The sequence below is a fragment of the Sorex fumeus genome, unplaced genomic scaffold, assembly GCF_029834395.1.
Source record: "Sorex fumeus unplaced genomic scaffold, SorFum_2.1 ptg000001l, whole genome shotgun sequence".
NCBI classification, from domain to species: Eukaryota; Metazoa; Chordata; class Mammalia; order Eulipotyphla; family Soricidae; genus Sorex; species Sorex fumeus.
The window spans coordinates 7,675,379-7,702,663 of NW_026606058.1; the positions used below are offsets into that span (position 1 = coordinate 7,675,379).

The 27,285-nt window shown below is 43.5% G+C and overlaps 1 protein-coding gene across 6 annotated transcripts in view; it reads left to right on the plus strand.

The window, feature by feature from the left end:
• The first annotated feature begins 5,429 nt into the window (after window positions 1–5,429).
• Window positions 5,430–27,285, plus strand: part of HAO2 (hydroxyacid oxidase 2) — a 40,653-nt gene continuing 18,797 nt past the window's right edge. For 3 of the 6 annotated variants that reach the window (XM_056122234.1, XM_056122316.1, XM_056122168.1), the window contains exons 1-4: window positions 5,430–5,574; window positions 20,728–20,866; window positions 23,440–23,591; window positions 25,914–26,197. In XM_056122234.1, coding sequence (XP_055978209.1) covers window positions 20,736–20,866; window positions 23,440–23,591; window positions 25,914–26,197 — 567 coding nt within the window. In that variant the 5' untranslated portion in view covers window positions 5,430–5,574; window positions 20,728–20,735. Of the gene's footprint in view, window positions 5,575–20,727; window positions 20,867–23,439; window positions 23,592–25,913; window positions 26,198–27,285 lie in introns of those variants that run through there. The other 3 variants (XM_056122454.1, XM_056122511.1, XM_056122399.1) reach the window with 1 other exon arrangement.

Sequence of the window (27,285 nt, forward strand, 5' to 3'; positions counted from 1 at the left end):
TTGTAATATGACTCTCAGTGATATTTCCCTCCTGGGCATTTGTTCTCTCACCTAAGCCTCAGTAACAACAAAGTCTCCAATGGAGACGTTACTGGGCCCGCTCGAGCAAATCGACGATCAACAGGAGGGCCTTTACCTTACCTTACCTTACCTAAGCCTCAGCTGCCTTTACTGCCTAGCGCCCCCAAAAGCAAGGTCCCGACTAGGGACTGGATGGAACCAGGGCAAGCGGTAAGCTGTGTGCTACCCTGGCATTGAGATGGACCTGGCCAAAGAGCCATAATGCTTAACCAGAAGTTAAGAGCTTGGGCATGGACAAATGCTGTCATGATCCAAAAAGTAGTAACTAGATTTGGACCCTGCTGGGGTTAGGAATGATTAATCTGGCCTGAGTGTTGTAGTCTGAGTCTGTGGCAAGATATTCCCAGGAGAGCTGCCCTACAAGCCTCAATGTTATCTCTTACTGTGTCCATACAAAAATAGCTAGTATTGGTATGTTGATAGTTCTTGGACTGAGGAAAAGAGAAAAACACCTTAAGGGGTATATTGCCCTTGGGCAGTCAGCTAGGACTTTGGAATATCCTACCTGGTGTTCCCTTTGAACTTGGTGAGGCCTCAGGAAGGGCTTTCTTATGTTGATTTTGCTACCTGACTGGGTGCAGTGTCAGCCCTAACTGCAGAGCTGGAGAGAGGAGAGAGCAGGGCTGCAAGACCGACCTCAGAGAGACTAGCAAGGGGAACACAGGCCTGAGAGAATGGGAGACAGGAGTGAATGGAGAGAGGATTGGAATAAACTGCAACTAAGACAACCAGCCAGGCTCTCGTTTCTTCCTCTGTCTGCCCTTGGCCAACAGCCGATCCAGGCCACACACAGCGGCTCAAGAGCACCGAACACGGGCAATGAGACAGAGCCGTCCAGAGAGCCCGCGAACTCACAACCTTCAACGTGCATAGTTTTTCACACTTTCCTTCTCTTCTTCTTCTTTCTTTTTTCCTTCCTTCCTTCCTTCCTTCCTTCCTTCCTTCCTTCCTTCCTTCCTTCCTTCCTTCCTCTTTCTTTCTTTCTTTCTTTCTTTCTTTCTTTCTTTCTTTCTTTTTGGTTTTTGGGGCCATATCTAGCAGTGTTCAGGGGTTACTCCTGGCTCGGCACTCAGGAATTACTCCTAGCAGTGCTTGGATGGGATGCCAGGGAGTGAACCCCCGTTGCTGCACGCAAGGCAAACACCCTTCCATTATACTATGCCTCCCCACTGTACTATCGCTCCGGCTCCATAAACCCACTTTCTGAGGAACACAAAGCCTGTTGTGGATCCCATGTCATTTCACATGCCTGAGACCAGATACTCGGAAGATTCTGGGATCCTGAACTCTTGTCAAGTATCTCAAGCCCAGCTTTCTCCAAGATCTTGAGAAAACTCATGATCTCAGTGTTAGGGCGCGGATCGTGACCTCCCTTTAATGACAAAGAGACTCCAGAGACTGCAAACAGCAAGCAAGGTTTATTGTAAGACTGGCTAGCCAGGGTCAAGCCGCCTACACAGACACGCATGTCAGTTAGGTGAGGCAAGACCCCGAACCTCTTCAAAGGGGATCTTATATAGGCCTTCACTGGCCGCTACAGCAAAGCCCGCGCATTTCATAGCCAATAGATTTGTAACAACATATGCTTTCTTAACCAATCCAATTAAGGATACATCACTTCTTAGCCTATAGTTTAAAGATCAGTATTTTGTGTCAGTGCTTAGGAACTGACAGGTTTTTAAGGCAGTCCTGGGTCTTGCAACATGGGTCTTGTGAGAGACATCCGGTTATCTGGTCTGACCCCCACCCTTCTAGTACCTGTATCTGAATTCCTTGCTCAGGGGCAGAAAAACCAGTTATTTTGCAGTGCAGGCTCCTATAAAGCAGATCTGAAAAAGCTTATCTAGACCTGTTCCTTGAAAAACAAGTTATTTTGCAATGCAGGTTCCTATTAAGCTAAGCTAAATTAATTCTGGTGGTAGTCCATTTTGGGCTTGTCCCTCACACTCAGCTTTGGCTACGCTCCCCTCCACACCCAGAAACTTCATCTGTTTCCAGTCAAATCTGATCTCCGTGCAAACTCAGCACCTAGAGAGATTCTTTTCTTGCTGCTTTAGACCCTTTGACACAGAACAAAAAAATGTACCTTTCTGACAAAATCACTAAGCTACACCCATGCTCTGCTGAAGTCCTTCTTCAGACATCTCTCCAGTTATCTCTGTAAATCACTCTGCATCCGTACTCCCTTGGGGTTCAAGGCCTATAAGGAATCCAGTGGCTGAATAAAGACACAAAAATCAGCCTGCCCCCTACCCTCACCACAGATTCACTCAGCCCCACCATGCCTGGTTGGCACTGAGCTTCAACAAACCAATGTTAATATTAAACTGCCTAAGTGCCACGTGTGGTTAGAAGCAGACCTCAGAGTCCAGGGTTAATCCCAACTTTTGGAACCTGCTCAAGCATGTGTGATGGCTGGGTGGGGGCTGGGGAGGAGGATGGTGGGGAGCAGTGCCGTCACCAGGCAGGTTAAAAGACCTTGCATGTGGGGGTCGGGAGATTGGAGCATGTCCTTCTGCTCAAGGAGGAACGTTTTTTTCCCTGAGAAGCTCCTCAAGAATGACCTATAGTTTCTCTTCCTAAAAATTAAGCAAGAGGGGCTGGAGTGATAGCACAGCAGGTAGGGCGTTTGCCTTGCACACAGCCAACATGGCCGACACAGGTTCGATTCTGAGCACCCCATATGGTCCCCTGAGCACCACCAGGAGCAATTCCTGAGTGCATGAGCCAGGAGTAACCCCTGAGCATCGCTGGGTGTGACCCAAAAGCAAAAAAAAAAAAAATTAAGCAAGAGCCTTCTTCAGCAGCTGTCTCATCAATAAAACCATCTCCATGCAACCTCTTCCTGGAGCAGTCTCTGAGCCTCTGGTGTCAGAAAGACAGCTGTTGGATCCAGAGTTATCTGGAATACAAGAGATGTTACAAAAGACACCCCTGTATTAACTCTGCCTGCGCCCTTGGTGTCTCCATTTACATAGGCTGCAGCACTGGAGGCTGACATTAAAGTGACTGAAATGTGTCGCCTTGGAAAAGGGGATACTTAGCTCAATGCAGGCTCAGCATCCAAAGGTCTCTGGAAGATAATTAGCCCAAACTTGCAGAAGTCCCCTGCACCCCTGTTCTATCTACTAGTGTTTATGAGTATGAATTCATTAGTATGACTTCATTAACATCCCATTCAGGGCTGGAGCAATAGCACAGCGGTAGGGCGTTTGCCTTGCACGCAGCCAACACGGCCGACCCGAGTTCCATTCCTCCGCCCCTCTCAGAGAGCCCGGCAAGCTACCGAGAGTATCTCGCTCGCAAGGCAGAGCCTGGCAAACTCCCCGTGACGTATTCGATATGCCAAACACAGTAACAACAAAGTCTCCAATGGAGACGTTACTGGGCCCGCTCGAGCAAATCGATGATCAACGGGAAGGCCTTTACCTTTACCTTAACATCCCATTGAAAACTTTCATGAGTGGATACAGAGTCTCAGAAGAATTAAGGAATAAGTGAGTGTAAATCTATAAATTTGATTTGTAAATTTGAGTGTAAATCTATAAATTTGATTATAAATTTGATCATTATGCTCTCTGTCTGTGGTCTAGACCATGATCCTAAAATATATTCTGGAAGGAAGGGATACAGGTGTAAGCAGATATGGACAATCAGGAGCAAGGTATAACATGTAGGTCAAGGGATGTATGAGTTGGCCTGGGTACAGTCTAGAGGCTGATTGTGGAGGGGTGGAAATTGCTAGAGAAAAGGAACTTTAAGACTCCAAAGTATAGGCCCAACGCCATAGTACAACAAGATGCAGCAGATCATGTTCGATCTCCTAAGTCCCATATGGTTCCCTGACTCCCACCATGATTGATCCTGAACGGAGAGCCAGGAGTAAGCCCTGAGCACTGCCAGTTGTAACTCTTCTCCTCAACCTTCCAAATCCCCTACCCCAAAGATCCCAGAATATAGACATCTTCAAGACATTTCTGAGGTGGTACTGACATCAAGTGTAAAAATATCACTTAATCACTTGACTTCCCGTTAATCAGTGATTTGCTCGAGCGGGCGCCAGTAATGTCTCCATTTGTTCCTGTCGCGTGCTAGTGTAGCCCAATTGTGTCTGTTCGCTCCAGGAACATGAAAAGCCTCAAACCGATCGTTCATGATCTTGATGAAGAAGTTTGACCATATGGTAGGTGGGCGGCCACGCAGTCTTTTGACATCCCGTTGAATCCAGTCGGTAACGGCTCTAGTCCAGCGGTCGTCTTTAAATCTCATTACGTGACAGCCCATCTGATTTTTGACACCTTGGCAAACAAGACAGTGTCCCTGATTCTTGATCGTCTGCGGATGTGAGAACTCCGGATTCTTTCTCTCATTTGAGTGAAACGTGATATTCCAAGCATAGCTCTTTCTATTCTTCTTTGGGAGACCTGAATGGCGTTCTCATCCTGTTTGCATAGGGCCCAGGTCTCTGAGGCATATGTTAATGCAGGAAGAACAGTGGAATCAAAGAGATGTGCCCGGAGCCGGAGGTTCTTCGTCCTCTTAGCTATTTCTTCGACGTTCTTGAAGGCGTTCCAAGCCGCTCTCTTCCTCCTGCGCAGCTCGGATGCCAGGTCATTTGTCATGTTGACTTCTTGACCTAGGAACACATAACTGTTGCATTCGGAGATGGTCGTTCCATTGAGAGCGAATGGAGCGTCAGGAATGAGGCTGTTTCTCATAAACATATAAAGATAAATAAAAATATAAGCTACTGAAGATCAAATGAAGTATGTCAGCACTTCATAAATGTTAGTGTCTCTAATATAAAGGACAGACAGGACAAGAGCTGAGACAGGAGCAGAGCAAAGGACCTGTCAAGTAGACTTTGGGAGGATTTTACTTTTAAGAGTTTGGTTTTAGGAAATCTTATGCTCTATTTCCTATCCTTCCTACATTACTGAATCATTTCTCCACTCCAAAGTTTCAGTGGCTCTCTTCCTTCTATAACCATGTAGACTCTAAGTTCAGCCTCAGGGCTCTCCACAGCAGACCCCTGTGGCCATCCTGACTGGCTCCCCACTAGTCTCTGCTCATCAGCTTCTAGGCTACGGGTGCTCTTGACCCACCCTTAACTATCTCCCAAATAGACTCCTTTTCCCCCAACCCAGAAGATTTTAAAATCTCCCACTCCCTTGATGAATCACTGGAATGCATGGCTTAAGAATAAACCCCTGTTCTTTTAAATTTTTGTAATGACCTTCAGTTAACTCTGAGGTAACTGCAAAGAACACAAAGTTCACTTCAAAATTGACCTTGTTGTGGCTGAGTTGTTCATTTACTCCCAAACAGGGTGTCATTCCTATGAAAAGATTAACTTTTCGCCTTGAATCTCATCTGGATTCATGGAGTATTGGGGAGTGAGCAACCCTTTTCTAACATATCCTGCAAGAGCCAGACCTTAAAGAGCTGCCTTGAGCACCACGTTACCGAAGGACTGAAAGACCCTAAAATCAGGTTTGTGTTGGGTGCTTTTTATGTACTGGGAGCTGGGAAAGGAGAGGCAGCAGAGGGGAGATTAAAATCAGAGTTGGGCTGGCATGAGTCATGGTAGCTACTAACTGGGTTTACAGGTAAAAGTTCTGGCACAAAAGAGGGAATGCAGAGACCATCAGTGAACTGGTAGAGAGGCTGACTTCAAAAGACCCTACAGGAGAAGAGTATGTCCAGTGAAATTTAGTCATCAAAAACATGCAATCTCATGATGAAATACAAGTCCTTTGGAGAGGAAATGAGTCAAAATATATCCCCTCAAAAAGACCTGGAGAATCTAAAAGTGACAGTTCCTCCTTCAGATCTCTGAAGGATATGGTACAATGAATGGTATAATGTGAATATACCATTCACATTATATCTTGATTACTGCTTCCTGGCCACAGACCAGGGAAACTGACACCACTACTGCTGGAAGTGAATGCTCTCAAATAATCACAGAGGTGTCATTTTTTGGGGGGATGCATTTGTTTGGAACTGGGGCCAGAATGTTGATATAGTGGGTAGGGCACTTGCTTCACATGCGATTGTTCTGGGTTCAATTGGGTCCATTGAGTCCCCCAAGCCTACCAGGAGTGATCTCTGAATGAAAAGCTAGAAGTAAGCCCTGAACACTGACAAGTGTGACCCCCAAACAAAAACAAACAAAAAGAACTACAAAAATTGGTTTGGAACTAGAAAATAATTTTCTCTCACAAAGAGTCTGTGATTGGGTAAGGTTGACTCCTTCAATAAAAATGGGAGAGTTGCTAAGTATAGTGTATATAGGGTGTCATAGTATAAAAAGGAAAACATATCAATAAGGCAGAATCACGTCTTGAAATTGGATCAAAAGCTTTTTGATATTTTCTATTTCCTGATACCATGCAAAACTCTGAAGGCCCTAAATCACTAGATTGTTTGCATGGTACAACACTGATTCCCACAAGTTCTCTGCGAGATAGGCAGTCATATGTTCATTCACATGACTAAAATTAAAAACAAGGGTGTGTTATATCAGATAGAGTGCACATTTCCTCTGAGATACCACTTGAGAAACTTTAGTAATATCCCAAAAGCTTGGATGATTTTCTCTAGGAAAGGATTCACATACTATATCATAGTTAACAGCAAATGAGTCACCGAAACCTTCCTTCTCCTTTGATCTCTATCCCTGATTTCTGGCAAAGAGCTACAGAAATCCTTATAATTTCCTGAATTATAGAAGTATATTTTGTTTCATTGAGGTGACTCTGGATGGATTCCTGACTGATTCCTGGTCAATTGGAAAGACAAAGCCATGATTAGAAGCTTAACACTTTCAACCTCCACTCTCCACTCCATTCTCTTGAGAAAGAAAAGAGAGTTAGGGTTGGAGTGATAGAATAGAAGGTAAGGTATTTGCTTTGCACATGACCAACCCATATGGTCCCTGAGCCCCATCAGAAGTGATCCCTGAGCACAGAGCCAGGAATAAGCCCTGATCACTACCAGGGTGGCCCCAAAACAACATCAACAAAAAAGAGCTAATGATTGGTTAGCCATGTCTATCTTATATAACCTATACAAAAACCCCAACACCATGTGGTTTAGGGATTCTAGTTTGGTGAACACATGTAGGTTTATAGACAATTATATTCTTGAATTATAATCCTTTTATAATAAAATAGTGATCTAGTTAGTGAAGTGTTTCTCTGAGCCTCTAGCAAATTAATTGAAATTTTTAAGGGATTCTAGGCACTTCCGATTTGTAGCCCCAACATCAAAGCCAGAGATAACAGCCTGGCCTTGTGACAGACATTTAAAGTTCAAGGAAGGGACTCATTGGAACCTCTAATCTGTTAGTCAAAAATGCAGATAACAATCTGGGTTTGCAATTTGGACTAGTATCTGAAGTTTTGAGTGCTGGTTTCTTGCTATACTGATCCCTCAGCCTATCTAATCTGATCCTCAGATTAGATTAGATATTCCTTCAAAACTGAGTTCAATTATAAATCATACCATCGATTCCAAAGAATACATAAGGATATGGGACAAACCTGCTTACAGAAGACTAGATGTGAAGAAGGATATTTTTTGTTTGCTTGTTTTTGTTTGGGGGTGGGGAGTGAGCTGTGGTAGGGTTCATTCCTGGCTCTGCACTCAGATCACTCATGGTGGGATTTGGGGACAATATGGGGTGCAGAGGACCAAACCCGTGTCAGCTGCATGCAAAGCAAGCACCCTACTTACTATACCATCAATCTGGTCAAAAGAGAAGAGTTTTGTGTGTATAGTTAAGGAAAAACAGAAAAGGAAAGAAGGAGCTTTTCCCTACAGAAAGAGAAACTTCAGGTTTTTTTTCCAAAACAAAGGCTCATGGAACATTGTAAGTAGCTGAAAACTAGGACTGTTGGAATTGAAATATAGAGTATTATCATAGTAAAAGATAAGACAATAAGAGAGAGAGAACAAAAGGGAATGCCCTGCCACAGAGGCAGGGTGTGATGGGGGGATGGGGGTGGGAGGAATGCTGGGATCCGTGGTGGTGGGAAATGGGCACTGGTGGAGGGATGGGTATTTGATCATTGCATAATTGAAACCCAAGCACAAAAATGTGTAAGTCTGCAACTGTACCTCATGATGTCTCACTATTAAAAATTTTTTTAATAAAAAAAAGATGAGGCAGAAGACACATAAATATGGCTACATCTACAAGCTCTAAAGCAAGTGCTGGAAAAAATGCAGTTCAAGCTTTGTTCTGAAGATTTGTGAGGTTGTTTTGTTCATTCTCTCCTTTCTGACTTCCATCCAGGAACTCTCCTAATTTCCTAGCTTTCATGGGAATTGACTAAGCTCACAGGATGCAGCTCTGCAACTTCACAACACAGAGACCAGAACACCCCTCCTTCCACTGACACTCCGTTCTTTCTGGCTTAAGTCAGAGGAATCCCTAGTTGGCTTTGCCACTTTCATCATGTGAGCTTGGACATGTCACCTCAATTCTCTGGGTTTTAATTTTTCATTTGTATAATGGGACTTTTTGTCCATTTACTGTCTTTATCTGTGTTTGGCATATCAAATACGTCACGGGGAGCTTGCCAGGCTCTGCCGTGCGGGCGAGATACTCTCGGTAGCTTGCCGGGCTCTCCGAGAGGGGTGGAGGAATCGAACTCGGGTTGGCCATGTTGGCTGCGTGCAAGGCAAACGCCCTACCGCTGTGCTATTGCTCCAGCCCCAGTAACAACAAAGTCTCCAATGGAGACGTTACTGGGCCCACTGGAGCAAATCGATGAACTGTCTTTATCACACTGGGTTATTATTAGCAACAAATGGAACAAATTTGCAAGAGAGTTGCTTATGAACAACTAAAGTGTAACATATTTTTACTTTCTGATGGAGTGATCTTGTTGAAGGAATGAAGCAAAGCAGACTCTGCACGCTGCACTTGAAACGTTGGGCTCATTCTATGAACCACACAAGATTGCAGGTATTTATTTTTCTCATGATGCTGAAGAGTCAGGCCAAGGGTGTCAGAACATATTGCTAAACATGTGATGGTGGACACAGAATTTTAACTTTTATGACATTTCTCACCTGTGAATCAGGTATAATATCTGTGTCTGGAGATAATTCTAAAGAATGAGACATAAATGTACATAAAATAATGTACCCAGTAGATGGCACATCAAGAAGAACTCGATAAATTGTTGCAATTTTAATGTTATTATTAAGGGAACTTTATGTTGTCCCAAAATTATTTACATAATCAAATTTTCCTTTGTGTCCACACAATACGAAAATTCTCAACCTTTCAAAATACCATATGTGAACTTGAATCAATATCTTCCATGAATGCCCTATGTGGTTCCCAACACAACATAGATATCTCACAGTATGGCTGTACTCCAAAACTCTACTTGGAAATCATTTATTCAGAGCTCAAAACATATTTTCCCATAGAAGGAATGCTATTAAAATAGTGACTGCTTTCCCAAGTGACCGAAAATACCCGCTTAGTTCACAAAGTATCAGAAAATAGGTATATTTGCAATGCAAATCTGTATAAAGGAATCCTTTTGTATTGCAAGTCACTGGGCAAAGTTTAAAATCCAGAAAATTTTACCATAAATATTTAAAGAATTTTAACTAATTTACTATGAAATAAAGCAGATTTAATTTGAGGAAGAGAATTTCATGGAGAATTAAGTAACAAATTGATCTTAAGGTGACTCTGAAACTGTTTCAAAGGCTTTAGAGAATCTTTACTGGGTTTAATGTAAATTCAACTACCTTCCCTTTTTTTGTTATTGACATAAATGATGACAAAACATGAATCTTATGCAATATGATAGAGTCTCTTACAGTTTGTAAATGAAAAAAATAAATGGGAGAAATTGGGGAAAAGGAAGAAATGAGAGATTTCCCTAAAAACATTAGCCAATAGTTTGTGGAAACTGAGGAAAAAGGAAGAGATATTTGTATGTAGTAAAATAGGGAACAAGAAGTGCTGTTTTGGTAATAAATTATAACACCTGGTAAGAGGAAAATGGTGACAGCAAAAACCATACAGTCCCCACCGAAGCCCTAAGGTGAGGCCACATGGGAGACCAATCTGTACAACAAGGGCTGTAGGCTGTCAGGTAAGAGGAAAAGAAGAACATAAGGATCATAGGTAGGTGTTAGGAAATAAAGCCAAATAATATGGTGATACTGCACTTTTCGACCACACATTTGCTTCCCTTCATGATTCTGTTGAGTCAGGACATAAAGTGGGCACTGAGCTAGAAGGTAGATAAGACCATGTACAAACAGAGTCTTTGGGGCTGGAGAGATAGTATAGAGATTAAGGCACACCCCAACACTACGTGGAATCCATTGAGTACTCTCAGGAGTGGCCCTTCAAAAACAGAACCAGAAGTAAACCCCAAGTTCCTCCAGCTACATTCCCCCAAGATCTTTTCCCTTAAAAAAAAAAATTTTAAAAATGAAATAAATAAACATCGTCTTTGCATTTATGGGTGAGAGACACATCTGAAGGACATGAGTCCAATCTTTAATTTGGGGTGGGTTCAAACATGGTCTAAACTAAAAGAAACAAATCCTGTAGTTTTTCAAATCAGGAACCAAAAACAGATAAATAACTTGTGCCCTTATCAATTAATAAATGGGAGGTACTTTATTACATCCCTGAAATCTTCTTCTAAGCCACAGACATTCCTGGAGAGCAAGTGTTCTGTGTGCTGCTGATGTGGGCAGAAGCGGAAGTGGCTCTCTGTGTTCGTTCACGACCTCCAGGTTCTTCAATATTTTCAAGAATGAAAGCATTGAATAATAAAGATACTCAAATTCAGGAGCGATAGCACAGCGGTAGGGCGTTTGCCTTGCATGCAGCCTACCCGACCAACCCGGGTTCAATTCCTCCCCCTCTCTCAGAGAGCCGGGCAAACTGCCGAGAGTATCTCGCCCACAGGGCAAAGCCTGGCAGGCTCCCGTGATGTATTCAATATGCCAAACACAGTAATAGAAGTCTCACAATGAAGACGTTACTGGGCCCGCTCGAGCAAATCGATGAATGACGGGAGGACAGTGACAGTGATAGTGGCTCAAACTCAGAGTTGGAAAGTAGAAAAGAAAAGGAGATCCCCAAGTGGGGAGAAACTTAATATAAGACTAAGTTAACTATGACCCTTTTGGTGAGATTTTTATAGGAAAACCGGTGTTACAGAGAATGCAGGGGATTACAGGGTGATCTGGCTGATTTGTCTTTCTGGTCACCTGCCATGGGTACTGTTCATTATCTTAGTCTTGTGACTCCAAGTTCTGGGGAAGAAGAATAGGTCCTGGGGAACTCCAGGAATGTTAAAGAAGGGCCTTGGGAATGAAGAGAAATGGAACTGCTGGCGAGGGGAAACTGTGGACTCCCCTCTTGCTGGCAAGGAGAAACTGAGGCTTTCTCTTTGACTTCTAACATTGCCCTTTGCTTGTATGACTAACTAGACAGGGAGAGAAGCAGTGGAGAAGGAGGAATGAAAAAATCCAGCATAAGTAGTCAATGAATTCTCAAGCAACATCAGATCCACACTGACAAATAAGGAGAAAGAATCCCTTATATGCAATTGCTATTATCCAGAAATAATTGTAAGAATCACATATTTTGTCAGAAAGAGCTCAGAAACACTGAATTCCTGGGATTGAAAGCTAGATTATTTTTTAACTATTTTGTTTGTTTTTGGCATACCCACAGCAATGTTCAGGACTTATTCCTGGCTCTGCACTCAGGAATCATTCCTGGTAGTGTCCAGGGCACCATTTGCAGTATATCTAACTAGCCAGGCATCTAAAGCTGGCCAGTACCCTAACCACTGCACTATCTCTCTAACCCTCTCCTTTGAAAAACTTTAAAAGGTATTTCTGATTTATTTACAACATTACAAAACTTAAGGAATACATATTTAAGGATAGCTTAAACATACATTCATACATATATGTACATATATGTATATCTATATGTGTGTGTGTCCATATATATAATCCATTACATCCAAGACCAGTGTTCCAGCACCCTTCCACCACCCTAAGTCCCCTCTAACCATATCTTCTCTCCACCCCTTCTGGCTTTCAGTAGTTAGCTTTACTTTTTTACCACTTCATTTGCTTTAGTTAGTTATATTCTACATATGAGTGAAACTATCTGATAATTGTTTTTCATTTACTTATGTATATCACTTGGGGCTGGAGCAATAGCACAGCGGCGTTTGCCTTGCACGTGGCTGACCTGGGTTCAATTCCTCCACCCCTCTCGGAGAGCCCAGCAAGCTACCAAGAGTATCTTGCCCTCATGGAAAATCCTGGCAAGCTACCCATTGCATATTCAATATGCCAAAAACAGTAATAACAAGTCTCACAATGTGTTGTGAGACGTTAGTGGTGCCCGCTCGAGCAAATCAATGAACAATGGGAGGACTGTGCTGTGTGCTGTACTATGTATATCACTCAGCACAGTCACCTCAAATACCATTTATTTTTTCTCAGAAGGCATGATTTCATCTTTCTCACATGATTTCATCAATATCACCTTGAGAACATATACTGTAGCTTCTTCACTGGATTCAGTTTTAAATTTTGCTCTCATACAAATTTGTGCACATTAGCCATAGCTCTAATGCCTCTTCTAGTTCCATCACTCAGTGTCTATCTCACCCTCTGGGCGGTATCTCTTGTCATTATGGTTTGGGGTGGTGGGTCTGTGAGTAGCTAATGATCGAATTAGGTTTCCATAGCTCTAAAACAGCACGTCCCTAATATAAGTGTACCTCATCCCAGAACTTCAAGAACGTCTTCAACCAGTGACAAAGATCCTATAGTAAGACAGACATGAGTCACTGCCCTTTATTATAGCAGATTTCGAAAAACCCAAGCTTCCTCACCTCATGTAGAACCTGTTTACAAATCAAGAGATAAATTTATTACTGAGAAGGAAAAGTTGGCTAATGAGAATAATTAAGAGGTGGAGGAGTGGAGAAGAGAGACTACTATTACATAATAATAATAAGGTAAAGGTAAAGGTAAAGGCCCTCCCCTTGGTCGTCGATTTGCTCGAGCGGGCCCAGTAACATCTCCATTGGAGACTTTGTTGTTACTGTGGCTAGCATATCCAATACTCTCGGTAGCTTGCCGGGCTCTCCGAGAGGGGCGGAGGCCAGACACAGTAACAACAACATAATAATAATAATATAATAAGGGCTGGAGCGATAGCACAGTGGTAGGGCGTTTGCCTTGCACGCAGCCAACATGGCCGACCCGAGTTCGATTCCTCCACCCCTCTCGGAGAGCCCGGCAAGCTACCGAGAGTATCTCACCCACACGGCAGAGCCTGGCAAGCTCCCCGTGACGTATTCGATATGCCAGACACAGTAACAACAAAAGTCTCCAATAGAGACGTTACTGGGCCCGCTTGAGCAAATTGATGATCAACGGGAGGGCCTTTACTTTACTTTACTTATATAATAATAAGGAGGAGAAAAAGAAGGAGGAGGAGGAAAAGGAGGAGAAGGAGAGAGAAGTGGGAGGAGAAGAAGGGGAAGAGGAAGAAGAAGAAGAAGGAGAGGAAGAAGAAGAATAAGAAGAGGAAGAAGAAGAGGAAGAAGAGGAGGAAGAAGAAGAGGAGGAAGAGGAGGAAGAAGAGGAGGAAGAGGAGGAAGAAGAGGAAGAGGAGGAAGAAGAGGAAGAGGAGGAGGAAGAGGAGGAGGAAGAGGAAGAGGAGGAGGAAGAGGAGGAAGAAGAGAAGGAAGAAGAGGAGGAAGAAGAAGAGGAAGAGGAGGAGGAAGAGGAGGAGAAAGAGGAGGAGAAAGGGGAAGAGAAGAAAGAGAAGGAGGAAGAGGATGAAAAAGAGAAAGAGGAGGAGGAAGAGGAGGAAGAAGAAGAAGAAGAAGAGGAAGAGGAAGCAGCAGCATCAAAATGGCCACAGTAGCTTGGAAGGGGTCCTGAGTTCATAATGTGTTGGGAAGAGGCCTGACCTGATCCTAGGCCTAGAGAACAATCCAGGATTTGCTACATTTAACCAAATGGATCAGACTCATTTAGTTCCTTCACTTTTATGCAGACGTTATCCTTGGGTTATTGAGCCACTCTGATGTTGGAACGTTCTGTCTTGGGTTTACTCTTGGTAGCTGACCTGGTGTATCTTGATCTTCCCTTTCCCAAAGCATGCCCTCGGGGGCGTCTATACATGTACATCCTCACTGGTCCTGACACAGCTTCTGTACGTGGGTCCCCAGGACCCCAGAAGCTCCAAACTTTCTCTCTGGCCCAACCCACTTTCTCCCCCAAAACTCCAGCTCTAGCATCACCTCCCCCGAAGTTATATTGCTCCGGGGATGAAGTCAAAGATTCACATTCTCTCTTTGGAACTGTGTTACCAAAAGCAGTGAGTAAAGAGTGTTCCCCAGCAACCTTGAAAAGTGTAATCTCTCAAACCAGGGCCTGAAAGGATAGCTTTGCTATTTTCTTTTCTGAAAACTTGACACAAGGTCACAAGTTCCTGGGTGGTGACCAGGCCGGAGGGTCTTGAAGGACAACCAACCCTGTGGCACCAAGTAACTGAACCTGGAGGCCAATCAATGGTAGCCTTGGTCCTCCCCTTAATATTTCCATAACCTGACCTATGAGTTTCAGACGGGGATTTGGTGCAGAAGGCCTGTGGGTCACATAAATATTTGAAGCTCTGATAACTTCTGAGATTAGAAGCCCCATGTTTAGATTATGCCACCTAAACCGATGTCATCATAAGTCATATGAAATCTCTGAAAAAAGCCGTTGTTATCTGGCTGGACTAAGTTAGATCACATGCCAGAGAAGACTTCTTTGAAATGTTTGCCAGTTTCAGTCTGTGTCCTTCCCCTTCCTGAGTCAGAAAAGCAATTTCAACCTTAAATCATTAGCAACCAATGGTTGTCTTTGTTGTCTGATTTTACCTTCATGACACTGGCATGATCACTCTAATTCACTTGGACGATATGATGACTAGGAAACGAAAAATGTCTAAACAGGTTAAGTGAGCTGACATGAGCACAAGAAACTTTTATCATCCTCTTCCACTTTCCACTTTTTCTCCTTTTAAATAGGAAAGAGGAGGTAATCTCTGAGGTAGAGAAGGAAAGAAGAAATTCTGGAATCGAGATAAAATCAAAGGGGAGTGCAAGAAAAAAATTAGATCATTTGGGTTTTTAATTGGTGAAGTTAAGTCTGGTATGTTTCAAACTTAAATGCATAAAAATATATGGCATGTCCTGGAAAATGTAAAGATAGCCTTATATGTCTTATAAAAATTCATCATTTAAAAACATTTATCAACTTATTAATTTTCAATTATGTGGAATTTTAGATTAGCCTTATTTACTTCACCACCTCCATAATAATTTTTTAAGAATATCTCTTTCATATGTGGGATATTAAAAAATAGTAAGGGAATAACAAATTGTCAAAAGTCCTCAGAACTGGAGATTTTTGCACATAGATCCGAGCTTAAACTGTAGTGGGGCTTAATGGAGGGAAGAGGAATCTCTTGTGGGTTGGAATGGTCCATGTACAGAAGTATAGTTAACAGTATTGTAAATTCCATTGTCTCAATAAAAATGGTAAATATGTATATTTATTTACATGAACATACATACACACATACACATATACATGTATGTGTGTATGTATGTTTATGGTGTGTTTCTCCTGAAATCCTGGGAAAGCCTCAAACTATAAACCTCATACTAAACCTCTAACAAAAATGATGGGTAAAGTATTCTCCTAAGCATCATAACATATTTTCTTTTTTTTTTTTTTTTGCTTTTTGGGTCACACCTGGTGATGCACAGGGGTTACTCCTGGCTCTGCACTCAGGAGCTACTCCTGGCGGTGCTCAGGGGATCATTTGGGGTGCTGGGAATCGAACCTGGGTTGGTTGCGTGCAAGGCAAAGACCGTACCCACTGTGCTATTGCTCCAGTGCCCATAACATATTTTCAACCTATAAAATTCTTCCTGACTTATGAGTTGAGATTGTAGCTCAATAGTCAAACACATCCCTTCTATGTCTAATGTCCTGGAGTCAATATCCAGAACCAAAATAAATAAATGTTTGTAATTTTTGTGAACTGATTAATTTGCTCTTTACCATGAGATTGGAGAATGTCTGTCTTTCTATAAAAAGACATAATTCCAGAACCTTTCCATATAATAATTTATGATCAGTTCTTTTACAAGATATTCCCTTTACTGGAACCAGAGAGATAGCTCAGCAAGCTGAGTGTTTGCTCTGCATACAGGAACGCCAGTCTCAGTCCCTGGCACCACATGGTTCCTTGTGCACCTCTGGGAGAAACCCTTTGTTTTCAAGCCGCTTTCATCTTTGGGACAGGTCATCCTTATGAGTCTAAGATATTCGTCTGGAAATTAGACAAAGCATCATTGAATTTTCATGTTAAAAAGCTGCAGGCAAACATTTCTGTATGTCATGTATATGGCACAGAGATTTGTTGAAGCACCAGAAGTGGAAGTCTAGTAGAGAATTTTCATTCAGTAGGACAGAGATATGACAGACTGGAATGTAGAACGCCAGATTTAAACACTTTTGAACAGCAACTCCATGGCACACATTCTCTAATTCCTGGGAACACAAAGTATGTGGGAGTTCCAGTTTTAGTGACTCACTAGAAAGATTCAGAGGACAGTATATAATTTAAATTATGATTTATGATAGTGAAAAAATCTGAAGCAAAAGTGATAAAGACTCAGGAGGCAAAAGTCTACAGGAAAATAAAGTGTAAAGCTTCCTAGCAGAATTAAGTGGGGGTTCATTTAATTCTCCTAGCAATGAGTTGTGACAACATATGTGAGAGTTTGTCTACCAAGGAACCTCTGTTTAGAGACTCAGTGCTCAATCTTGATTTTTGTTGCTGGTCATATAGACCATTTTAATCTAAGCCATACCAAAATTCCAGATTCCCAAAGTGGTTGCAGATGTTTAGCATAAGGCATGCTGTTTGTACAGTTTAGACTGTACAATGGTCATTCTTACATGCAAATGTGGTGAGGAGACCTTCTGGAAGTCAAACTCCCAGATTCAAACTCCAATCAAGGTCCATACTTGCAAACAGTGTTTCAGCGGATAACAGTCTTCTTTAATTCTTTTGTTTGTTAACATATCTTTTTATGCATACAGTGATATAGATAAGTGATCACAATAAAGTCTGATAAATCCAATGATTAAGTCATTCAACTAGAGTTATGGAATCTCAAAGCTTGGATAGGAATGAGATAAATTAGATGTGATTGCTGTACAGTCAAAATCAACTCAGATTCCCATATATAATTTCTCACCTACTAGTAATATGCGTTTCCTTAAAAAAAAGTCTATAGGTACAGTTCAAATTTCTTCTTTGATCCTTCATCCAGAATCCTGTACATCCCAGAAACTCAGTTCTGTCTGTAATATAAATTCAGTCTACTTAGCCCCTTAGATAGATGTTTCTGGTTGTTCATCTCTTTGACTTAGAGACAGTCTTTGGCCCTTAGGCAAGAACCGCCTCATTTCCACTCCCACCAAAACTCCCCCATCCCATATGACCTTCATGAACACTTTAGGAAGTATTTCATTTGGTTTTAAAATGGGGTTGACCAATTTCGCAGCGGGTAGGGAGTTTGCCTTCGGTGCAGTCAACCTGAGTTTGATCACCAGCATCCCACATGGTCCACAGAGCACTGTTGGGATCGGGAGTTCCCTAGCCCTGGGAGGCGTGGAGAGACCAGATAGACACAATTCCTGCAGGAGTAAAAACGGGGTTTATTTAGACCAGCATGCTGGGGCTCCACAGCATAGGCCAGAGTGGGCAGTGGCTGAGAGCCCCGAACTTCTTCAAAGGGGATCTTATATAGGCCTTCACTGGCCGTTACAGCAAGGCCCGCACATTTCATAGCCAATAGATTTGTAACAACATATACTTTCTTAACCAATCCATTTAAAAGTACCTCACTCCTTAGCCTATAGATTCAAAGATAAGCATTTATGTACATCGATTGTCAGCACAAGCAGGGTTATAGCCGGAACCATTAAGCCTTAGGTAATCTCCCTTGACCATCCACATTTTGAGTTACCCAAGTCTGCAGGATGCTTTAGTGAGACAATACACTCCAGGAAAGGGCAATTTCCCCCAACCACTGCATCCTGAGTTATCCTTTACCCAAGTCTGCAGGGTGCTTTACTGAGACAATACATTTCAGGAACAGTAAATACACCTGAATCCTGTCACACTTGGTTTAGAAAGAAGTTATGCCCTGTTCACTTTCCAAGTCCCCTCTCCCCCAGGTGCAAAGCAGCCAAGCAGTTTTACAGAAAGCAATGTTGCAAGTTAGCTGAAGCACGTAAAAATTTGATGCCCTAATATGGATTCTTTCAGCACTACCAAGTATAATTCCTGAGTGCAAATCCAGGAGTAACCTATGAGCATAATTGGGTGTGCCCCCACCAAAAAAAAATCATTCCAGTAGCCAGAGTGATAGTACAATGAGGAAGGTGATTGTCTTGCATGCAGCTGACTCTGGTTTAATCTTTGCATCCCATATGGTACTCTGAGCTAAACTGAAGTGATTCATGAGTGCAGAGCCAGGAGTAATCCCTGGGCATTGCTGAATGTGACCAAAAGAAAAAAAGTCATTCCATTTTTACCCAAGCCTTCAGCTAATTTTCACCCTTCTTCCAGCTATGAAGGAAAGATCCAGAACTATAAATACAGTCTTAGCTGTATTTATCCTGTTATGCAGAAGCTCTCTGAGCTGTGACTGAGTGCAGCCAGCAGCTACTGAGGAATTTTACCCAAACCCTCTCCTTTTCCTTCCTTCAGGAGTGGTTCATAAGGTTTTGAATGGAGGTTACATGTTGTAGACATGTTTTCTTGGCCTCAAAATTTACAACATTCCCAATGACCATGCCAAGGAATCACAAAAAAACAAAAAATCAAAAAAACCCTCTTCAACATAAACCACAGTCCCTGGCAACTCAGACATTAAAGTTTCCCAGAAACTCTTAGATATGACTGTCAATAGAGTTTAAATATTACCATTCTAATAGATCTCCTGCTTAAAAGAAAAAATCACGAAAACAAGAAAAAGCCTTCCAGTATGTTCAATAATTCTGGTGGCAGCTGTTTCTGGGAGTTGTTTGCAGATTGGCAGTGCAAGGCAGGAGTCTGTAAGGCAGAAGGATTATGTGGCACAAATTTCCACTAGGGCAGTTACAACGATAAGGAATTGGAGTACCAGCTTGTTGTCATGTTGCCCAAGGACATAGCCTGCTGGCCCCTAAAACCCGTTTGGAGTCTGAATCGGAATGACATTTGTTGGTGTTCAGAAGAGTCAGGGATGGGTCCGTTATATGATCTATGAACCAGTACCACAGGTCGTGCTATTCTGGAGACCACTTTCCAAGAAGCCAAATGAGTGAATCTGGCCAGTCACTTTTCAGTTTGAAACATTGCACAGCCATTATTTGAGAACATTTCCCCCCTGATGTTATTATGTGGCCTTGTTTCTCACTTTGCTATTTAAGAGATTGAACCCACTGAACATGCTGGTGGCTGCTTTGCTTCTTGACAAGAGCCAGGAGTGCACAGCCCAGGCATATGAGTGCTCCTGGGTCTGAGTCTCTCCTGAATGTCCTCCCAAGAGCTCTGTCTCCTGCTGGCAGCTGGCGCCACTCGGACCATGCTGTTGTTACAGGGATTGTGCCAACGTATATTTTTTTTTCTTTTCCTGCCCAGTGTTGTGATACATGGCAATCTGTGTTTCAATGCATTGGAAACTTTCTATTTTAGTCAAGAACTGTTCCATTTTAAAGCCTTGATTAAAGAGGGGACTGGAGCGATAGCACAGCAATAGGGCGTTTGCCTTGCGGGCAGCCAGCCGAGCCGGGTTTGATTCCTTTACCCCTCTCGGAGAGCCCGGCAAGCTACCAAGAGTATCTCGCCCACACGGCAAAGCCTGGCAAGCTACCCGTGACGTATTCGATATGCCAAACACAGTAACAACAAGTCTCACGATGGAGAAGTTACTGGGCCCGCTCGAGCAAATCGATGAATAACGATGATTAAAGAGGAAGTTTGTTTGTTTTTAAAAATAGAATGCTCGGGGTCATTTTGACCAAGAAATGGATCTAAAGTCAGGTCTTAAAAAGCTGGCAATGTTATGATCTATGTATTCAGAGCCAAGAGGCATGAGATACTTTAGGAAGGACACTGTCAACTTGACGAAGACAGTTTGATGTGAATTTTTTGAAGACAAGGCAACCAAGACTTTGTTATGCAATCATGTTTGAACAGGTGGGGAATTCTCAACTAGATCTTACACAGAGGGTGTGATGATAAGGGAACAATGTTGAGGGATATTTCGAAGACCAAATAATCAGGACTTAGGGTGGGAGGGGAGGGGATAATGGAGGCATTACAGCATCACCCCCGGCTGCTTTGGCTTATATGACTGCATTGAGATAAAGAATATAGGTTAATATCAAAGTTAATATCAAAGTATAACAGCTTCATGCTAGACTCACCCTCTCCCCTCTGTCGAAAGTGTTCTTACTGAATTCTGTCATTTTGGATTTTTTTCTTTGAAGATCCAGAAATGTCCTTGGTGTGTCTGGCAGATTTCCAGGCCCTTGCCCGGGAGCGTCTGTCTAAATCATCTTGGGATTATATTGATGGAGGAGCTGGTGACGGCATCACACGGGATGACAACGTTGCAGCATTTAAAAAGTTTGGTTTTCTGTATTCTTCCTGAACTAAAGTGGTCTGGGTGAGAGTTTGGATGGAGTGGTGCTGCTTTCGAGAAACTAAAGAGTACTCAAGAAAGAACAATTGTTTTTGTGGTGATGGTGTTGGGTTTTCTTGGGGGTTGGGGTAGTTGACTAAGAAGAGGATGAATGGAGAGAGAATTCATCTGCATGTTGCTGCAGAACTAGTACAAGTTAGTCACCTTGTTGAAACCGGGTGTTCACTTAATCAGGCACATGGAGATAATTCATGGTGGGGGACCAAGGAGGTCTTTATTACACCAGCTGATCATACCCATGGGTCTAGCCTAGCCAGCTCCATTAACTTTAGACTAAGCTCAAAGTCCAAGAGCTGTTTGTATTGGGCATTACTGCAAAGTCATCTTCACTTTGCTTCATGCTCAAGCATCGTGGGCACCCATACATGATGGCATCTTATAAGGGTTTCTAAAATCAGCATTTTCTCAGCTTGGAACAGGGAGGTTCATTCCAAATGCAGACAGAGTGGGCAGCATTTTAAAACTTTCCACCCACAAGCAAAACCATCTTTTTTTTTGTTAATTAGTGAAACACCATGAGGTACAGTTGTAGATTTACAAATTTTTGTGCTTGGGTTTCGATTATACAATGATCAAGTACCCATCCCTCCACCAGTGCCCATTTTCCACCACCATGGATAATATCCCTCCCATTCCCATCCCCCCCATCCCACCCTGCCTCTGTGGCAGGGCATTCCCTTTTGTTCTCTCTCTCCCTTTGGGTGTTGTGGTCTGCAAAAGAGGCATTGAGTGGCAAACATGTTCAGTCCATAGTCTACTCCCAACACGCATCTCCCCTCCTGGGATGAGCCTCCAAACACCCTTTATTTGGTGCTCCCTTCTCTATCTGAGCTGCCCTTTCCCTTAGAATACCCGGCTGGCCTCTAAGCTATGGAGTAATCCTCCTGGTGCTGATCTCAGCTATTCTTGGGTATTAATCTCATATTTTGTTACTTTATGTTCCCCAGATAAATGCAATATTTCTATGTCTATCGCTCTCTTTCCGACTCATTTCGCTTAGCATGATACTTTCCATGTTGTACCACTTGTATGTAAATTTCATGACTTTATCTTTTCTAACAGCTACATAGTACTCCATTGTGTAGCAAAACCATCTAAATAAGCTATAAAACCAAAGGTACATAGAATAATTTTTACCATAACAACCCCCCACTCCTCTCTGCATCCCAGCAACTTGCCACCTGCCAAAGGACAGGAGTCCTGGGGTCCGCAATAATATTGCCCTGAGCAGAGAGACACCAGCTGAATAAGCCTAAATCTCTGGAATTCCTAAACTGCTGGCTTCAAAGAGAGACTGGACACAGGAGAGAGGCTTAAAGTTAGAGGAAAGATGGCCCATGAAGTATTGGGGATCAACATTCATTTAAGGCAGAAGAATTGGACCAGGAGAGTGGGATGGAGCAGGGATCAGCAAAAGTAGCACAGAATCCAAGTCTAGCCATCATCTGTCTCTGCATAGCCCAGAAACTAAAGATGAGGGCCAGGGAGATTTTTGTGTTTGTTTCAAAGTTGTTCAGGAAAGAAGTCAAAAGAAGCATTTATGACATGTAAAAAATATGTTTTTGCCTTCAAACAGCAGAGCTGAGTTACTGTCACAAATTATATGATCTGCAAAGCCTAAAATATCTATATGCTATTTCTGCTTTCTCACCTGAGAGAAATAGCCTAAAATGCATTCCTGCTTGTCCCTTTCCATTCTAACTCTTGTTCTGATTAAATAACCAAAGCATTCAGGGGCCACAGTGACAGTGCAGTGCATAGGGCGCTTGCCTTGCACACCGATAACCTGGGGTTTGATCCCCAAAACCTCATATTGTCCCCTGAACACCACAGGTTGTGCCTCCCCCTGAAAAAAAAATTAAAAACTAACCAAAGCATTTAAATGCAATCTGGTCAGGGAGGCATGGCTCTGAAACACAGACCAAGACAGAGCAAGACAGCAGATGGTGTTGTGCGTGTGTACTCTTGGGATTCACTGAATTAACAGGATTAATGCAGATCAGGGCACTTCAAGAAGTTTTTTTTTGGGGGGTGCAGTTTCAGTATGTTTCACACCATAAAGGGGTGCTAGTCTCTACCCCTCTATAATGTTGTTAAATGAACAATCCATCTTTTAAAGAAAGGAAGCTTGTAAGAAGAGAGAGTCTCCAGTCAGTATATACCACCTAACTGACCCACCAGAGGCTACTCAACACCCATTGTGGTCAGACCTGCCAGGTGAATCTGGAGTTTGCAGCAGGAGTGTCTCCATGATGAAAAGTAACCCCACTGAATGCCCTGCCACAGAGGCAGGGTGGGACGGGGGGATGGGGGGTGGGAGGGATGCTGGGACCCATGGTAGTGGAGGATGGGCACTGGTGAAGGGATGGGTACTTGATCATTGTATAACTGAAACCCAAGCACAAAAATTTATAAGTCTATAACTGTACCTCATGGTGTTTCACTAATAAAAAAAAGTAACCCCACTAACAAGCTATATCTTTGTTGTCTAGCACAGAATTCGCCTTCGTCCCCGTTACTTGAAGGACATGTCCAAGGTGGACATCAGGACCACAATCCAAGGGCAGGAGGTCAGCGCCCCCATTTGCATCTCACCCACAGGTTTTCACTGCCTGGCCTGGCCTGATGGAGAAATGAGCACAGCCAGAGGTATGCAACCGCCTCACCTGCTGGTCCTTTCCGACGGCCTCAAGGTGCAGTAAGTGACCTCAGAGCAGAGGCAGGCAGTGCCAGGGTTTTCCTAGGAAAGGGATTCAGGACAAATATGGTCAGAATTGAGGAGGCTGGAAGAAGAATGCTTAAAGCTACGTTGGCATAACATTACACCTAAGGTTGAGAAAACGTCCATTTTTCACAGTAAAAATGGTTAGAGCGGGAAGGGGCTATCGGCAAAGAGAGGAGTGTGAAAATCCCACCAATCCATCACTAATAAGAGGGGATCTAGCCCCACTGTGGAACTAAGGATGCTTCAAATGGCTCGAGGATCCTCTCCCCAGCCTATCACGGGATATGACTAAATAAGGTAAAGGTAAAGGTAAAGGTAAAGGCCCTCCCGTTGATCGTCAATTTGCTCGAGCGGGCTGGAGCGATAGCACAGCGGATAGGGCGTTCGCCTTACAAGCGGCCAACATGGCCAACCCGAGTTCGATTCCTCCGCCCCTCTCGGAGAGCCCAGCAAGCTACCGAGAGTATTCGATATGCCAGACACAGTAACAACAAAAGTCTCCAATGGAGACGTTACTGGGCCCGTTCGATGACTAAATAAAGGGGAGGAAATTAGAACGACAAGGACGTGCTATGAGGTCTTAATACAAGCTCAGAAGGTCCATTTCTCCTCTCCTCCATTGACTTTCTTATATTATTTGAAAGATTGTGGGGAGGGGAGACAAAGCAATAATCAGAGGGTCCAGGGGCCACTCCCAGCATTGCTCAGGGCCACCAGGAGTGGGGTGAGTCACGCAGTGCTGGTGACTGAACTTGGGACCTCTGTCTGCTGACCCTTTGAAGTATCTTCCCCAACCCCACAAAAAGTGCTAATTGAGTTATTTCTCCTTCTAAGCAGTTTCTCATCCTCCTCCCTTAACTTCCCCACTAAAAATGTAATGAATGGATGAATGGGGCTGGAGAGATAGCACAGCGGGTAGGGCCTTTGCCTTGCACGCGGCCGACCCGGGTTCGATTCCCAGCATCCCATATGGCCCCCTGAGCACCGCCAGGAGTAACTCCTGAGTGCAGAGCCAGGAGTAACCCCTGTGCATCGCCAGGGGTTAAAAAGCAAAAAAAAAAAAAAAGTAATGAAAAGAGAGAGAAGAGAAGGGGAGGGGAGTACAAGGGAGGAGAGGGGCAGGGCAGGAACAAAGAGGAGAGAGGGTTGGAAGAGAGAGGGGAAGGGAGAAGGAGAGGAGGAAAAGGGAGGAGCGAAGGGAAGGAGAGGACAGGGGAGAGGAGAGGGGAGAGGACGAAGAGAGAAAAGAGGAGAGGAGTGCTCAGGCATTATTCCTGGCTCTGCATTCAGGGGTCACTCCTGGAAGTGCTCAGGGCGCCATATGAGGTCTGGGGATTGAACCCAGGTCAGTCACATGCAAAGAAGTTGCCCTACCCCCGTACTATCATTCCAGCTCCACTCCCCCATCCCCTACCATGTCTAGTTTTAATCTCCCAAATTTACAAATATATATGGCCCGGAGCAATAGCACAGCGGGTAGGGCGTTTGCCTTGCACGCAGCCAACATGGCCGAGCCGAGTTCGATTCCTCCGCCCCTCTCGGAGAGCCCGGCAAGCTACCGAGAGTATTCGATATGCCAGACACAGTAACAACAAAGTCTCCAATGGAGACGTTACTGGGCCCGCTCGAGCAAATCGATGATCAATGGGAGGGCCTTTACCTTTATATATATATATAAGGTCTCCATTGGAGACCTTTATATATATATATATATATATATATATATATATATATTACTTTTCTATTTCACAGATAAAAAAAAAGTGAGACTCAGGCTACTCACCGCAAAGTGGTACTATGGACATTCCCACTTCAGATGTAGTGTTTTTTCAAACCACAAAGTTCCGATTTCTCCATTGGAATCACATTTCCTCACTACCCCCGCCCTCCTTAATCCATTCTGTTTCAGAAATGAGAAGATAAATATTTTTGCTCTGAAAACTACAGCTTGCCCAACGTGGCATGGGGATGAAATGACATCTCAAGTTATAATTGCTTTTCTATGGCCCGCAGATTTGTCGACTTAGATAGATTTAGGGACCTGAGTCTGATGAAACGCACACCTCCCCCCCACCCACCCACACACACACACATATACACACATCCCCACCGCCACACCGTTCCTGCCCTCCAGATAAGCAGAATGACGTCAAGACTGGTCTTAGTTACAGAGCAAGGCGGCACAGACTAGGCTTGCTGACAGCACAGACGCCGCCGCCCTACAGAGCTGTGGATTTGCTTTGCAGCTGCACAAGCCGCTGATGTCTGCTACGTCACCAGCACCTATGCCAGCTGCACCTTGGAGGACATTGTCACGACCGCCCCCAGAGGCCTACGCTGGTTCCAACTCTACGTGCTGCCCGATCGGGAGCTAAACAAACAGCTGATCCGGAGAGTAGAATCCCTGGGTTTCAAAGCCCTGGTGATCACGGTGGATGTCCCCACACTTGGCAACAGGCGACACGACATTCGGAACCAACTGGACTTGAAGTCAAACTTACTGCTAAAGAATCTCCGGTCCCCTAAAGAGGTAGGAGAGATAACACACACCAAAGCAAATAGGCAGGCACTACGGGAGACAAATCTCCACCCCGTCCTCCCCTTGTTTCTTGCCATGAAAATGGATTCAGTATCTGCTCTGTGTCCGACAGTGAGGATGCAACAGCTCAGGAGGCAGATCAGGTTCCTGCTCCCCAGACCTTCCAGATGAGCAGAACATGAAACAAAATGTTCTCACTCTAGCAGCTGCCCAACCTGCCCCCAGAACTGCTCTGGCTGGAGAAATGGGAAAGCCGGGAAATAGGAAAAGGAAGGAAAGGATTTTTTGCATGGTGTAGGAAAGTAATGAAGCAAGTTCGGAACACCCAGCAAACTGACAAATTTGGGTGGCCCACTTGGTTAACCACCCCCTGGAGACATTCTGAGCCCCGATGACTGGCCTTTGCAGCGTACCAGCTTAGGCCCAGTTCATTTGCCTTGCGAACTCTCTCTGCACACCTAGAATTCACCGTGGATGTAGATCACACTTGCTTGGAATCTCTGAATGAGGTACTTTCTCCTTTAAACCCCACAGTTAGATGGATGAAGCAAGCCAAGTTTTCATCCACTGGACAATAGAAACAGTGCTTTTAGCCCTCTCCAGCAAATGGGCATCAGTGATGACCAACCATGTGACTCGGTGGTTACACTCAATAGCCATGATGAAACAGCCATGATGAAACAGCCATTTGTAAGGAAGAAATTCTTTCTTACTTATCTCAAATTTCAAAGCACGTTTGTAGTTAATTGATATGCATGGTAAAAAGATAAAGGATAAATAGCACATAATACCCTGTTAGGATTACTGAAGTATTTCTTCATTCTTATGACACTGAGAATATCTCAACTCTATGTATTTGATTTCTCTTTGCTTTATTTGATGATTTATTAACGAGACAGGGTCTAAACATCATTTTGCTTATTCCACAAACTGAATCCTAAGGAGTTTTTTTTTTAATTTATTTGAAGTAAAATAGCTTCATTTATGGATTATAAGGAGGGAATCACTTCACTTGTCACTTGTATCACTTGTCATCCTGTTAATCTTTGATTTGAGGAGGGAAGGAAGGAGAGAAAGAA